The sequence below is a fragment of the Rattus norvegicus genome, chromosome 10 (assembly GCF_036323735.1).
Source record: "Rattus norvegicus strain BN/NHsdMcwi chromosome 10, GRCr8, whole genome shotgun sequence".
Taxonomy (NCBI): domain Eukaryota; kingdom Metazoa; phylum Chordata; class Mammalia; order Rodentia; family Muridae; genus Rattus; species Rattus norvegicus.
Genome location: NC_086028.1, coordinates 91,497,418 through 91,511,027, shown reverse-complemented (window position 1 = coordinate 91,511,027; position 13,610 = coordinate 91,497,418). Strand labels below are relative to the sequence as shown.

At 46.4% G+C, this 13,610-nt stretch overlaps 1 protein-coding gene across 1 annotated transcript; it reads right to left on the bottom strand.

Moving 5' to 3' along the window:
• Nucleotides 1-728: 728 nt before the first annotated feature.
• Nucleotides 729-8,633, bottom strand: Taco1 (translational activator of cytochrome c oxidase I). Its single transcript, NM_001108302.1, has 5 exons — nt 8,159-8,633; nt 5,427-5,533; nt 3,124-3,251; nt 1,585-1,765; nt 729-1,223 (listed from the first exon to the last, which is right to left on the bottom strand). The coding sequence occupies exons 1-5, from the start codon at nt 8,427-8,429 to the stop codon at nt 1,023-1,025; spliced, it is 888 nt and encodes a 295-aa protein (NP_001101772.1). The 5' UTR covers nt 8,430-8,633; the 3' UTR covers nt 729-1,022.
• Nucleotides 8,634-13,610: the final 4,977 nt, after the last annotated feature.

Below are 13,610 nucleotides of genomic sequence, written 5' to 3'. Positions count from 1 at the left end.
TGCAAGCGCCATTCCACCCCACTGTGTCTGACATACTACAGCACAGGCAGCCAACACTGCTAGACTTTCTTTGGTTAGGAGCTGTGGTAAAAAAAGCCAGGCTCAGGCCCAGCCTGTCAGTCTTCCTTTTGCCTGCTTCTGCTCTAGTTACCGTTGTTCCTGCTAAACCTGGCCTTCTGAGGCCCTCAAGCTTTCAAACTGAGGTTAGTATAAGCCTTTGAGGAAAGCAACCACATCTGCTGTTATCAGTATCAGAACACAGGGGTTAATCAAAGTAGGTCCTGAGAAGGCCTTTTTCCTTGACACCTGAGTGTCAGTAAAGCTAAGCTCTCAGAAAAGGGAACAGAAACCATATGAAGAGAATAAAGAAAATGAACACAATCCACGATACCCTGGGACAGCGCCATGGGTACCCTGTGTCTTCCCTTTGAGGTCTTATGCCTTAGAGCAGGACATAAGCATCAGCTGAGCTGCCTGCTCTCTAGAAAAGCACAATTCCTGTAAAGTTAGGTGTTCAAGAAATATTAGCTGCATGAATGAATGAAAGGCTAGACCAACATCCAACCACAAGAACAGCCATGTCTCTATTCCAAAATAGAAAAAAAAAAAAAAAAAAAAGGAAAGACAATCTTAGTATGAAAGTAGAGAAGTAAGCATGTGGGCTTGAATAGTAGTCCAGAGGTTCAAAAACTAGACACAAATCAGGACAACTCAAGAGTCATACAGCATCCAAAAACCACTACAATTATTACTGAAGTCATTTTCCACTCCACGGTACCACAGGACGCTTAAGATTCTTCACAAGAGCCAGTCACCTGGGATCGCAGTCAGACTAGCCTGCCACTCTCACCTTGTATTCCAGATGACCCTGTGATACCAAGAGCTAAGAGTCCCTTTTTCCCAAGGCCATAAGCCATTGCACAGGTCTCTGACAGGATCCCACCTGTCCAGTCTCTGAGATGGCTGTAGACGCTCGTGCTGGCCTAGGAAAAGAGCCTGGAGACACATGTAGTCAGGTCTGGTTATTCGATATTGTCATAAACGTGAATCACGTCCTCATGGTTGCTAAGAGCCTGGATGAGGTGGACAGCCTGCTCCAGCTCAGGTTCAGACAGCTGCACCTTTGAGTGGGGGATAAACTCCAGTGAACAGGATACAGAACACAGGCCCAGGGAGTCCAGTTTTTTCCTCACTTGATGTAGTGAAGAAGCATCACAAATAAACTAGAGATAAAAGAAGCGAGCAGGTGAGAAGCCAGGAGTAATGCCACAAACCCAGACAGAACTTCGCAAAATCCGGAGTGGAGCACCCTGTACTGTGTTATCATTGGCTTTAAGCTCGCAGTCCCCCGTGCTCAGACTCTTCTTACCAACTCAGGAATAGGCCCTATCCTCCAGGACTCCCTCAACGGCACTGTGGAATCTGTCAATTCTTTGCTTTACCTGTATCCTGACTCACAGAGAAGCATAACTTTAGGTTTCTATTAGGGACCCCTTGGATTCCATCAAACACAAATGCTTCGGGTTGCCATCTTGGAAGCAAGTCCCTTTCCTCGCTAAGCCATCTCACCAGCCCCATACTCACTTTGAAAAGGTTCTTTTCTTCCTCTTCATCTTCAGCTTCCCTCACATCCTCAGCTCCTGCTTCGATGGCCAGTTCTAGGGCGCGCTCTAGGTTCACAGCTTTCTTCTCTCTATCCTCTACTCCAACCACAACCACTCCTTTTTTGTCAAAGAAGTGACGTGCTCCTTCAGTCATCATTCCCCTGACAGGAGAGGGAACAGGCAAGGATGCGCTGGTGATTCTAGAAGCCCGGTCTTTACACTGTGCTGCATCCTAACACTATCCCCTAACCCCTCAGGCCCCTGCAGTACCCGGAGACACCCAGCGGCCCCTGCAGTACCCGGAGACACCCAGCGGCCCCTGGAGAACCCGGAGACACCCTTAGGCCGCTGCAGTACCCGGAGACACCCTCAGGCCCCTGGAGTACCCGGAGACACCCTCAGGCCCCTGGAGTACACGGAGATATCCAGCGGCCCCTGCAGTACCCGGAGACACCCAGCGGCCCCTGGAGTACCCGGAGACACCCTCAGACCCCTGGAGTACCCGGAGACACCCAGCGGCCCCTGGAGAACCCGGAGACACCCTTAGGCCGCTGCAGTACTCGGAGACACCCAGCGGCCCCTGGAGTACCTGGAGACACCCTCAGGCCCCTGGAGAACCCGGAGACACCCTCAGGCCCCTGGAGAACCCGGAGACACCCTCAGGCCCCTGGAGTACACGGAGATACCCAGCGGCCCCTGCAGTACCCAGAGACACCCTCAGGCCCCTGGAGAACCCGGAGACACCCTCAGGCCCCTGGAGTACACGGAGATACCCAGCGGCCCCTGCAGTACCCGGAGACACCCTCAGGCCCCTGGAGTACCCGGAGACACCCTCAGGTCCCTGGAGTACATGGAGACACCCTCAGGCCCCTGGAGTACCCGGAGACACCCAGCGGCCCCTGGAGAACCCGGAGACACCCTCAGGCCGCTGCAGTACCCGGAGACACCCTCAGGCCCCTGGAGTACCCGGAGACACCCTCAGGCCCCTGGAGTACACGGAGATACCCTCAGACCCCTGGAGTACCCGGAGACACCCTTAGGCCGCTGCAGTACCCAGAGACACCCAGCGGCCCCTGCAGTACCCGGAGACACCCTCAGGGCCCTGGATACACGGAGACACCCAGCGGCCCTCTTCATGAAGACGATGCAGCCGGTGCTGGGTAAGGTGACCTCCTATTTCCTGCCTCATTGGTGTCTGTAGGATACAACTTTCTCATTGTTTCCTGTCCCATTAAGATTCCTGTCCTGGTGGAACGGTTTAAGACCAGGCCATTATAAAGTGACAGGTGGGATAATGGGGAAAGATCTCCCTTATACCCAATGACTATATCTTTGGGATCCTATCTCATTCAAAAGACATGAAGGAAAAATCAGTTATTATACTGGATTCCACTAAGGAAGAAGTGTGCTTAGGACCTCAAATACTGCTGAGAACCAATGGCATTTGCAATATATCGAATTGGAGCCTAACGGTGCTGTCCCCTTCCTTCTTCCCCTTTCTCCATATACACACGCTTACCCATTCTTGTTCAGGATATATTTAATTTCCAGATGGCACTTGGGACCACTGTTCGATAATGCCTCAATGAGCAGAGAAGAGCCACCAGGGCCACGACCCTCATACAGCAAATAAATGCCCTTGTTTTTCTGCAAAAATAAATAAATAAGTGGTCATCCTGTTTCCTAATGTCCCAGTACCCTTCCTGCCAGCTCCAAATCACAGGTACTAAAAGGTGGCTTCATGGGTTGGGGATTTAGCTCAGTGGGAGAGCACTTGCCTAGGAAGCGCAAGGCCCTGGGTTCGGTCCCCAGCTCCGAAAAAAGAAAAAAAAAAAAAAAAGGTGGCTTCGTGTATGACTTCTCAAGACTTAAGCTTGGGCCCTTTTCTATTTTTTTTCTCTGTCTCTTCTGAGGGGAGCCCAATGGTATCAACTTCTGAGGTCACTGGAAATACCATCCCTTCTGAAAGGGAGTCTGTTTCCCTGGGTCCTGAATAGCCCTTCCCAGCTCTGCTTCCATGACTCTCTAAGCAGATCTCACATCCAATCCATCCACCCCACAGTAGTCACTCTGTCTGTCCTTCCTTCCTTCCTTCCTTCCTTCCTTCCTTCCTTCCTTCCTTCCTTCCTTTCTTTCTTTCTTTTTTTTGAGACAGGGTATCTCTGAGTAGCCCTGGCTGTCCTGGAACTCGCTCTATAGACTAGGTTGGCCTTGAACTCAAAGATCCACCTGCCTCTGCCTCCCAAATGCTGGAATTAAAGACTTTTTAAAAATTGTTTATTTTTAACTATGTTTGTATGTGTATGTACATTTGAATGGTAGTGCCTATGGAGACCAGAAGAGTCAGCCCTTGAAGCTAAAGTTACAGGTGTTTGTGAGTCACCTGATGTGGGCTCTGGGAATTGAACTTTGGTCCTCTGGAAGAACAACAAGCACTCTTAACCACTGAGCCATCTCTGTAGTCCCTGGTCACTCCTATCTCTGTTCATCTTTCTATAGTCCATTCCATGTGTAACCTACTTAGGAAATCTCAATGGCCCTAGCCCTGGGCTTCTAAATGCTGCTATAGAAACATCACATATGTAGAACTTGTCATGGGAGCCACTGAATTCAGCTCTGTACTTAAGTTCAAACACTCCCCAACTAGTTACCAATTCCTCTGGACTCCCTAGACCTCCCTTCCCTGTCCACGCCACTACTCTTTCTAAGTGCCTTGGCCTGAATCTCCCAAGGGCCTTTCAACTGATGACCTTCCCTTCCACTTTCACAAATGAAATTCAAGTTCTCTGCTGAGCTCTGGGGTCTGGATGCTTGGATTTGGGTCTGTCATTTTCTACATGGCCTAAAGAAAGTCACCAAACCTTTCTGTGCCTTAGTTTCCACTTTAGGTCACTTGCAGGAGTCACTGAGATCTGGCATGCAGAGTTTTTATTAAAGGACTTGGTCTGAAACAAGAACCCAGTAACTGGCAGCTCTCACGACAATTACTCTGGAGAATGATGACTATCTCTATAGGCTCAGCACTTTGTGAAGGTTGAGGTAGGAGGATCATGAGTTCCTTGCTAGCCTGGGCGCTACACACACACACACACATACACACCCTGTTTCAAATTAAAACAACAAAAAGATACTTATTAACTCTTCAAATTCTTACCTATTCCGGAGAAGTGTTGGAGGCCAACACCTCTCCACTCCCACTGTTATCATTGCCCTTAACCTCTCTTCTCACTGGCTTTTCTTCTTTAGACATAAATATTTAAAAAGAAAAACAATCCCTTCTCCAACCTGATGTAAGGGCTTTCCCCGTCTTCCTGTTCTTTCTACTCTATCTTCTCCAAGCTCGACAAATCAGCTCTTCACTTTACAGGTCTCCATACTGTCTCCCTAGCCTATTCCCAGTCATGTTCCCCTAGCCCACCAGTTCTCAACCTGTGGGTCTCAACTCCCTTGTGTGTGTTGGGGGGGAGGGGGTTGCAAATGACCCTTTCACTGGGGTTGCCTAAGAACATCAGAAAATACAGATATTTACATTACAATTCATAATGTAGCAAAATTACAGTTTATAAAGTAGTAATGAGATAAGTTTATGGTTGGGGTGGGGGGGTTCCCCACAATATGAGGAACTGTATGATAGGGTCACAGAATTAGCAAGGTTGAGAACCACTACGCTAACCAAAGGCCAAGAATAGAGCATCCCCAATGGTCTCCGGGTTGAATTTGTCAACCCAGACATGTTCCAACCCTTCCCGCCTGACGATTTAAGGAGTTTGTGGTGGCTTTCCAAACATACACCCTGCGGGGCTGTGTTGAAGAGTAACACACCTCTGACTTCAGTGCTGACTCAATGGTTGACTTGGGCATATTCTTGCTGCGACACACCTCTAAGATGTTGGCCAGGCTGCTGTTGTTCTCAGGGTTAGGACCTCCCTCTGGATAAGGAGAAAAGAAAGATCAAAGACATCTCAACACAGCATGGGAGAAATAAGTGGTTTCCAGCTTCTCTGACACCGAAACAATGTGAAATTATTCTTTGTCAGAATGTTAACATTATTTAATGAAGACAGCTCGGTGTGTGAAGGGCTTGCCTTGCAAGCAAAAGTATCTGAATTTGATCCCTGGACCCCACATATAAAATACCAGCACCAGGTTATATTCAGAACCAGGCAGGCGAAAGAGATCCTGAGACCACTGGCCAGCGAGGCGGTCTATTTGGTAAACTCTAGGCTAGTAGAAGATCTGAATAAAAAATAAATCAATAAATAAATAAAGCCAGAGAGATGGTGGTAAAAATGCCTAATATACAAGCCTAGAGACCTAAGGTCTATCCCTGCAATTTACTCATAGGAGAAAGGAGAGAATCAGTTCCAGAAAGTTGCCCTCTGGGCTGGAGAGATGACTCAGCAGTTAAGAGCACTGACTGCTCTTCCAGAGGTCCTGAGTTCAAATCCCAGCAACCACATGGTGGCTCACAACCATCTGTAATGGGACTCAAGGTCCTCTTATGGTGTGCCTGAAGACAGCTACAGTGTACTCATCATATATACAGAATTAATAAATAAGCCTAGGATTTTATTTTTAAAAAAAGTTGTCCTCTGACTTCCCTGTGTGTGTGTGCGCGCGCACACACACGCACACACGCACACGCCCACATACACACACACAGTATTTCATCTAGATAAGCATATTGGTGCACACCTGCAATCCCACCACCCCAGAAGCTTAAGCAGGAGCCAGAACTACATAATGAATTCTGGGTCAGTGTCAGTGAAGAGTGAGATTCTGGAGGGACATAGTGGGGAACACCTTCAATCCCAGCACTTAGGAGGCAGGGGCAGGTTCCAGGTCAGCCAGGGCTACACTGGGAAACCATGATTCAAAAAAAAAAGAGTGGGGGTTGGGGATTTAACTCAGTGGTCCTGGGTTTGGTCCCCAGCTCCAAAAGAGAGAGAGAGAGAGAGAGAGAGAGAGAGAGAGAGAGAGAGAGAGAGAGAGAGACTCTGTCACAAACAAACAAAAAATAATTTAGTGATGCTATGGGAACAAGGAGAATTATTTTGGGAAAGAAGTTTCTTTATTGGGGGGTACAGTAAACCCAGTCTAGGTAAGAAGTTCCTAATTCACCCTGTCTTTAGGGATAGTTATGTTGTTAGGTCTCAGCAAACTGCACTTAGACCAAATGGTTGAATCTTAACATCTTTGCTCTTACTGTCTTAGTTAATGCATAATCACTGAAAAGGCTCACACAGCATTGGCCTCATGCTCAGCCTCTGGGGGTGTGGGGGCTATACTGGATATTCTTTGTAGTATCCCCTTCCTGGGTCAAAATAATATGTTGGTTAAATCAAAACTTCGTTAGAAAAGGAAGCAGAGAGAAACATCAGGCTCAGGCACAAGATTAGGGATGAGTTACATTAGCTTAATGCCTTTTGCTTGCTGCAAGCCCCCTAAAGGCAGGTATTGTCCTTGTTTTACAGAAAATTAAAATTCAGTAGTTAAGTGACTTGCTGAAGGTCATTGAACCAACCTAGCCAATGACATCTTCCTAATCCAGATCAACACTTTTCATAGGATTTTTTTTTCTCTATTTCTACTAGCCTGACACTAAAATGAGAATCACCGAAGAGACACGAGGTTCCAAACTGACCTTCCAAGGAAATGTCTTGGGAACTCTGAAGAGGGTAAAGGAAGCAAGAAATGACTTGACCCAGCATGCTCGTCACCACCTTCAACGGTTAGAAGCAGCTGCAGAGGGCATGGTTTGTTCCAAGAAAAGGCACTTTCTTTCTCTTTCTTACAAGATGTGTTTGTGTTTGCCTGCATACGTGATGCATGCAGTGCCTGTGGAGGCCAGAAGGGGACGTTGAGTACCTTGGAACTGAAGTTTAAGGTGATTGTTGGTTGTCACATGGGTGTTGGGAACCAAACACAGGCCCTCTGCAAGAGCAGCAGGTGCTTTTAACCGCTGAGCTCTCTCTCTCTCCAAGCCCTGACTTGATTCTTACAGTTTATTCTTTCTTTTTTTCCTTTCAGTCATTTTATTTGGTAAATATATTTACCTTTTTAAATAGATTCTCTGTGAATTTCACATCATGCACCCCAGTCCCACTGATCTTGCCATCCCTCCAAAAACCACCCTTGCAATCTCCCTCCCCTAAACGAAACAAAACCCATTTCTGATGTAGAAGCAGAAGTTGTGGTGTGTTGTGTTGTCACACTGGATGTCCTCTTGTCCAAACAGCTTCACTTGCAAATGGACATTGCAATGAGTCATTTGGTCTGGTTCGAGGTCTCTGGCTTCTGCCACACTTTCTTAAGGTTTATTTCTGTGAAGTACTTTTTAACCATAGACTTAGATGGAGTCATTTCTATCTTTCTAAGGGCAGGTCTCTGAATGGTCTTTGGAAGGAAAATAGGAATATCCAGTATAAGTAAGTGCTTTGAGGGTTTTATGGGTAAGACAACGATGACAACTGGGGAGAAAAAACGGCCCTAAGTGAAGCCTTCGGCACCGAAAAGGCTTCAGTGACCAGCAGTGAGGACTTTCAGGCTCTCACCTTTAACCGCCAGGCGGATACTGAGAGTGAGTTTAGAGAAGATTCGACTCCTTTCCATGTCCTTGGGGCCTTTGATGTGCCGGACTTTAGACCATTTATTGTGTCCCGCGAAGGCCACAGCGCTGACACGCAGCGTCCTGTGTGGAGCTGCACCATAGCTGGAGTTTTCATGCTGGGAGACGCACCAAGGACCCACGCGGAAACCGAGGCATCGCGCACGAAAGCATCGGGCAGCAGTCTCTGTCAGGCGGGCGGCAGCCCAAGACATCATCTGCTTCGACAAGGGGCTGCAAGGTGCAAACAGGAGCAGCCAAAATCAGCCTGTCTAGTCTGGCACCGCAATAAACCGGTCTGGATGTTCAGACAGCTTCTACAACTCTCCAGAAACCTGAAGCTACACAGCCTTGAGTGACCCGGCAGTAGCCGGAAGCGGAGACCCTAAATGGTGCAGTACACTTCCTTTCTCTGGTCCGTCGCAAAAACACGTCCCCGGATCCTGCAAAGTCGGTTCCGGGGCCTCGCCGTACTAGCTCCAACCCCTCCCCTGCCAGGGTGACGCAAACCTTAATTGCTCCCGGTTGCTTGGAAACGACAGATTTTGTTCCAGTAGAGATTCATGTGACAGATTTTCCTTCCTAACTGAGCAAGTTCAGAATAATAATTGTTTTGTTGAAAAAGAAATATGTAGTTCAATCGGTTCATTTTACAGGTAAAGAAACCGCCACCAAGGTTGCCTGTTTAAAAAAAAAAAAAAAAAAAAAAAGAAAACAACAAACAAAAAAGTCCTAAATGTCGGGCGTGGCAGGCCATGTTCATAACTCCAGCACTTGGGAGGGAATGGGTCTTGACATCAAGACCTTGTCTCAAAACAAAAAAGCAAAAACTTTAATTAAAACAAACAACGACAAAAAGCAAGCAAGCAAATGAAATAAACCACTATGCCACCAGCCAGATAAGTGATTTGTCCAGCCATTTAAGATTTTCGGATTTAGGTTTATTTTCTGTAAACAAGGATGGCTTTGTCTGTTTTGCCAACCCATACGGGAGAGTTGAAAATACAGCATAAACCCCTAGAATTTGAGTAAAATCAGAATGTAAGTAGCAGCTGTAATCAGAATTGTCTTCTAAACCCAAGAAGATAGCTTGGGGACAGTCTGATGGATCACAGGATTTGGGGGAGAGGACGAAAGATGAGGCCAGTCTTTGAGTCAAACTGCTGTTTTAGTTTTCCACCTGCTGTTTAAAAATTAGTTTAGGTATTTTTAGTGTATGCGTATGATTGTTTTGACTGCATGTATGTCTGTGCACTACTTGTGTGCCTGGCGTCTGCAGAGACAAGAAGAGGACATCAAGATAGCCTGGAACTGAAGTTCTAGATGGTCATGTTGGAAATGGGAATTGAACCTGGGTCCTCTGGAAGGGGGACCAATACCCTTAACTGCTGAGCTATTCTTCCAGCCTCTTCCATCTGTTCTCTTCACAGAGAAAATGAGAGGAAAAGGACACATGGGAAAATAAAGAAGAAGAGGAGGAAGAGGAGGAGGAGAAGGAGGAGGAGGAGGAGGAGGAAGAGGAGGAGGAGGAGGAGGGAGGGGAATAGAGGAGGGGGAGTGAGGGAGAGGGAGGAGGAGGAGGAAGAGGAGGGAAGGGAAGGGAGGAGGGGGAGAGAGGGAGAGGGAGGAGGAGGGAGGAGGGGGAGGGGAAGGAAGGAGGAGGAGAAGGGGGAGGAGGAGGGGGAGGAGGAGGAGGAGGAGGAGGGGGAGGAGGAGGAGAAAGAAAGAAGAAAAGAAGAAGAAGGTCGCAGCTGAAAGTCTCTCTAAGAGGTCTCCAGGGCGAAGTAAGTCTCAAGAGCTTAACACATTAAAAAGGCAGGACAACGTGAGGGCAGTTTGAAGTCTTGTTCTCTAAAATTAAACTGGATGGATTTAAAGTGTGTTTTTGCCATTTAGAACCTTGGCCAAGGGCTTCACTTTCTGTTTCCTTCTACATACAATGGCCTTGAACAAGCAGGATGAGGAGAAGGGCACAGGCACAGATTTTATATTCTTACCAAAGTATGTTCAAAATTAATCATTCTCGAGTTCTGCCTCTATGTTTCTATGGGAGGGCATTATGTTGGCTGTTAGTTCATCCTTCTTTTGTCTTCTTCCTAGTTCCAGAATAGCTGAAAGCCACCAAGCACAACCTGAGTACATATTCTTTTTTGTTTTGTTTTTTCAAGACAGAATCTCTTTTGGAGCCTTGACTGCCTGGAACTCACTGTGTAGACCATACTGGATTCTGATTCAGAGATTCCCACACCTCTGTCTGCCAAGTGCTAGGACTAAAGGCCTGCACTAGCGCCACCCTGTCTGGGTACAAATTCTTTACCACTTTTGTTTCTCTTGAGTGTCCTTCATTGGGAAGGACATGCTTCAGTTCTTCTGACGGAATCATTTTTCAAAACTCAGCTCAATGGAGCTGGAGAGATGGCTCAGTATTTAAGGGCACTTGCTGTTCTTGCAGAAGCACCAGGTATGATTCCCAGCACCAATACCATGGCTCACAGCCTCTAACTCCAGTCCTAGAGGATCCAATATCCTCCTCTCACTTCTGTAGGCACTGCACACACATGCTGCAGACAAACACTCATAAAAAAACTTCAATGATTATTTTTTATGTGTGTGGGTGTCTCATGAGTGCTCTTAACCGCCGAGCCATTTCTCCATCCTTCCACTCCTTCCAATTCTATTTTTGCTTTTTTTTTTTTTTTTTTTTTTGGAGCTGGGGACCGAACCCAGGGCCTTGCACTTGCTAGGCAAGCGCTCTACCACTGAGCTAAATCCCCAACCCCTTGTTTTGTTTTTAAGACAGTGTTTCTCTGTGTTGTCCTGACTATCCTGGGACTCGTTCTATAGACCAGGCTGACCCAAACTCACAGAGATTCATCTGCCTTTGTTTCCCTAGTATTGGAGGCATGTTTAAAGACATGCAGAACCACTGCCCAGCTAGGTTTTCTTAAGTTGATCATATGTGTGCAACTTGTGGCAGTCAGTTCTCTCCTTCTATCAATGTGGATCCTGTTTAGTGGGTTCAAACTCAGGCTGTCAGGCTTGGTGGTAGGAGCCTTTATATGCTAGGACATCTTGCTGGCCTAGCACTTACCTTCTTCATCTCAAAATATTTGTTACCACAATACTGCTATTCCCATACTCGGTAATTGTTTTGATCTTAAGCTTTATTGATACTCTACAAATAATACAGGGCATCCATGTAAAGTGTACAATGATTTTTGGTATGTAGTTATCACCATGACTTAGCCTCTTTGTCACTCTAAAGGAAACTGCATTCAGTAGCAGTCTCTCTTCTCAATCTGCACAGTCTCTGGACAGCTGACTTCTGCCTCCATGGGTGTGCTTCTGTTGAACATTTCATATTAATGGAAGCATGTAATGTGTGTTTTTGTGAGTTATTTCTTTCATTTAGCAAACATCCTAGTGTGGTGGCTTGAATGGGAATGGCCCCCTTAAGTCCCTATGTTTGAATGCTGGTCCTCTGTTAGTGCGACTATTTGGAAAGGATTAGTTGGTGTGGCCTTGTTGGGAGAGCTGTATCACTAAGGGTGGACTTTGGAGCTCCAAAAGCCCATACCATTCCGGTTGGGTCTTGGCCTCCGACTTGCAGATCAGGATGTAAGCTCTTCACTAACGTTCCAGTGCCTACCTGCGTGCTGCCATGATCCCCTCCATGATGAGCATGGACCATTACCCTCTGGGTCCACAAGTATCAGTAAACATTTAAGTTACCTTGGTCACAGTCTTCACAGGAAAAGTAACTAAAACACCTACTTCCCTTTCTTAACCTGACACAGCCTAGAGTCCTATGAGAGGACAGTCTCAACAACTGAGAGTGGTATATGGGCATGTCTCCATGCGCGGATGATCTTACAGGACAGTTCAGACCACTGTGAGCAGCACTGTCCCTAGGCAGGTGGCCCTGCACTACGTAGGAAAGTTAGTAGCTAAGGTGCTGGTGAGATAGCTCATTGCCCAGCTGGAGTTTTCATGCTGGGAGACGCACCAAGGACCTACGCGGAACCCGAGGCTTAAAAGCACTATCTGGTACCTAGGTTTGATTTTCAGCACCCAACTAGATGGCTCACTAACTTTGTGACTCCAATCTCAGGAGATCTGATAACCCTCTTCTGGCCTTCACAGAGCATGTGAGTGGTGCAGACACACATGCAGGCAAAAATACTCACATTTTTTTTTAAATGAAAGAAAAAAAACAAAGATAGCTAAGCACAAGTCTGACACACCTAAGTGTTTGTCTGTCTGTCTGTCTGTCTGTCTGTCTGTCTCTCTCTCTCTCTCTCTCTCTCTCTCACACACACACACACACACACACACACACACACACACACACACAAAGGGGGTAAAGGAGACAGAGACAGAGAGCACATGCATGGTATACCATCCATCTATGGATTGTTTCAAGCTCCTATTTGGTTCTTTCCCTTAATGATGAACCATGACCCAGAAGTATAAACCATGTCTCTCATGGTGTTTGTGATAGCAACAGAAAGGAGACTAGAACAGCATGTTTTCAGGGTTCAGTCAACTGCATCGTGTATCAGTATTACCTTCTACTGCCAAACAATACTCCACTCATTTTACTTAAGCATTCCTCAGGTGAGAAGCATGTGTTTTACACCATGAATAATAATGCCATAAACCCTGCTTGCCACCCCCTCTCCCCTGACAAGGTTTTCTGTAATAGCCTTGGCTCTCCTGGAACTTACGCTGTAGATCAGTCTGCCTCTGCCTCCTGAGTGCTGGTATTAAAGACTCGTGATACCTAAGAACCCTGTTTTTTAATTTCTCTTGCTTCTATGCTGTGGGGTAGAATTTCTGTCATACCATAACCATGCTTAACCTTTTAAGGGGGAGGCAGATGAAGAGTTGTATCAATTTACATTCTGATTCTCATTATTAAAAGGGTTCCATTTCTCTACATAATCACTGAATGTCTTTTTCTCTATTCCTATTCTAGGAATGTCAAGTGTTGTCTCATGGTGGAGTTTCATTTTGTTAGTTTTGGTTGTTACTTCAGTGTTTTTGGTTGTAAGCCTAACCTTTAACAGCTGAACCATTTCTCCATCCCTTGTTATTTTGAAACAGGCTCTACCTATGTAGTTCTGGCTAGTCCAGGACTTACAATGTAGACCAAGCTGACTTCAAACTCACAGAAATCTGCCTGTGTTTACCTTCAAAGTGCTGGGATTAAAGGTACGTGTCACCATGATATCCAGCATCCCATAGAGGTTTTAATTGTACTTCATGACTACTGAAGTTGAACATCTTGTGCTGAGTCAACCTTCTTCCCACTTTAGATGTGTGTGAGTGTGTGTGTGTGTATCCATACATGCATGCTTATCTTTCTAATATGCAAGTCAAGCATAGTGGTACAAAAC

What these genes read in the sequence shown, in the direction of transcription:
- Taco1 (NM_001108302.1), bottom strand. Translation starts at nt 8,429, where the DNA reads ATGATGTCTTGGGCTGCCGCCCGCCTGACAGAGACTGCTGCCCGATGC. An exon ending in AGTCAGCACTGAAGTCAGAG is followed by an intron (nt 3,252 to 5,426) that starts GTGTGTTACTCT and finishes TTATTTTTGCAG; the next exon opens with AAAAACAAGGGCATTTATTT. An exon ending in TATATCCTGAACAAGAATGG is followed by an intron (nt 1,766 to 3,123) that starts GTAAGCGTGTGT and finishes CTCTCCTGTCAG; the next exon opens with GGGAATGATGACTGAAGGAG.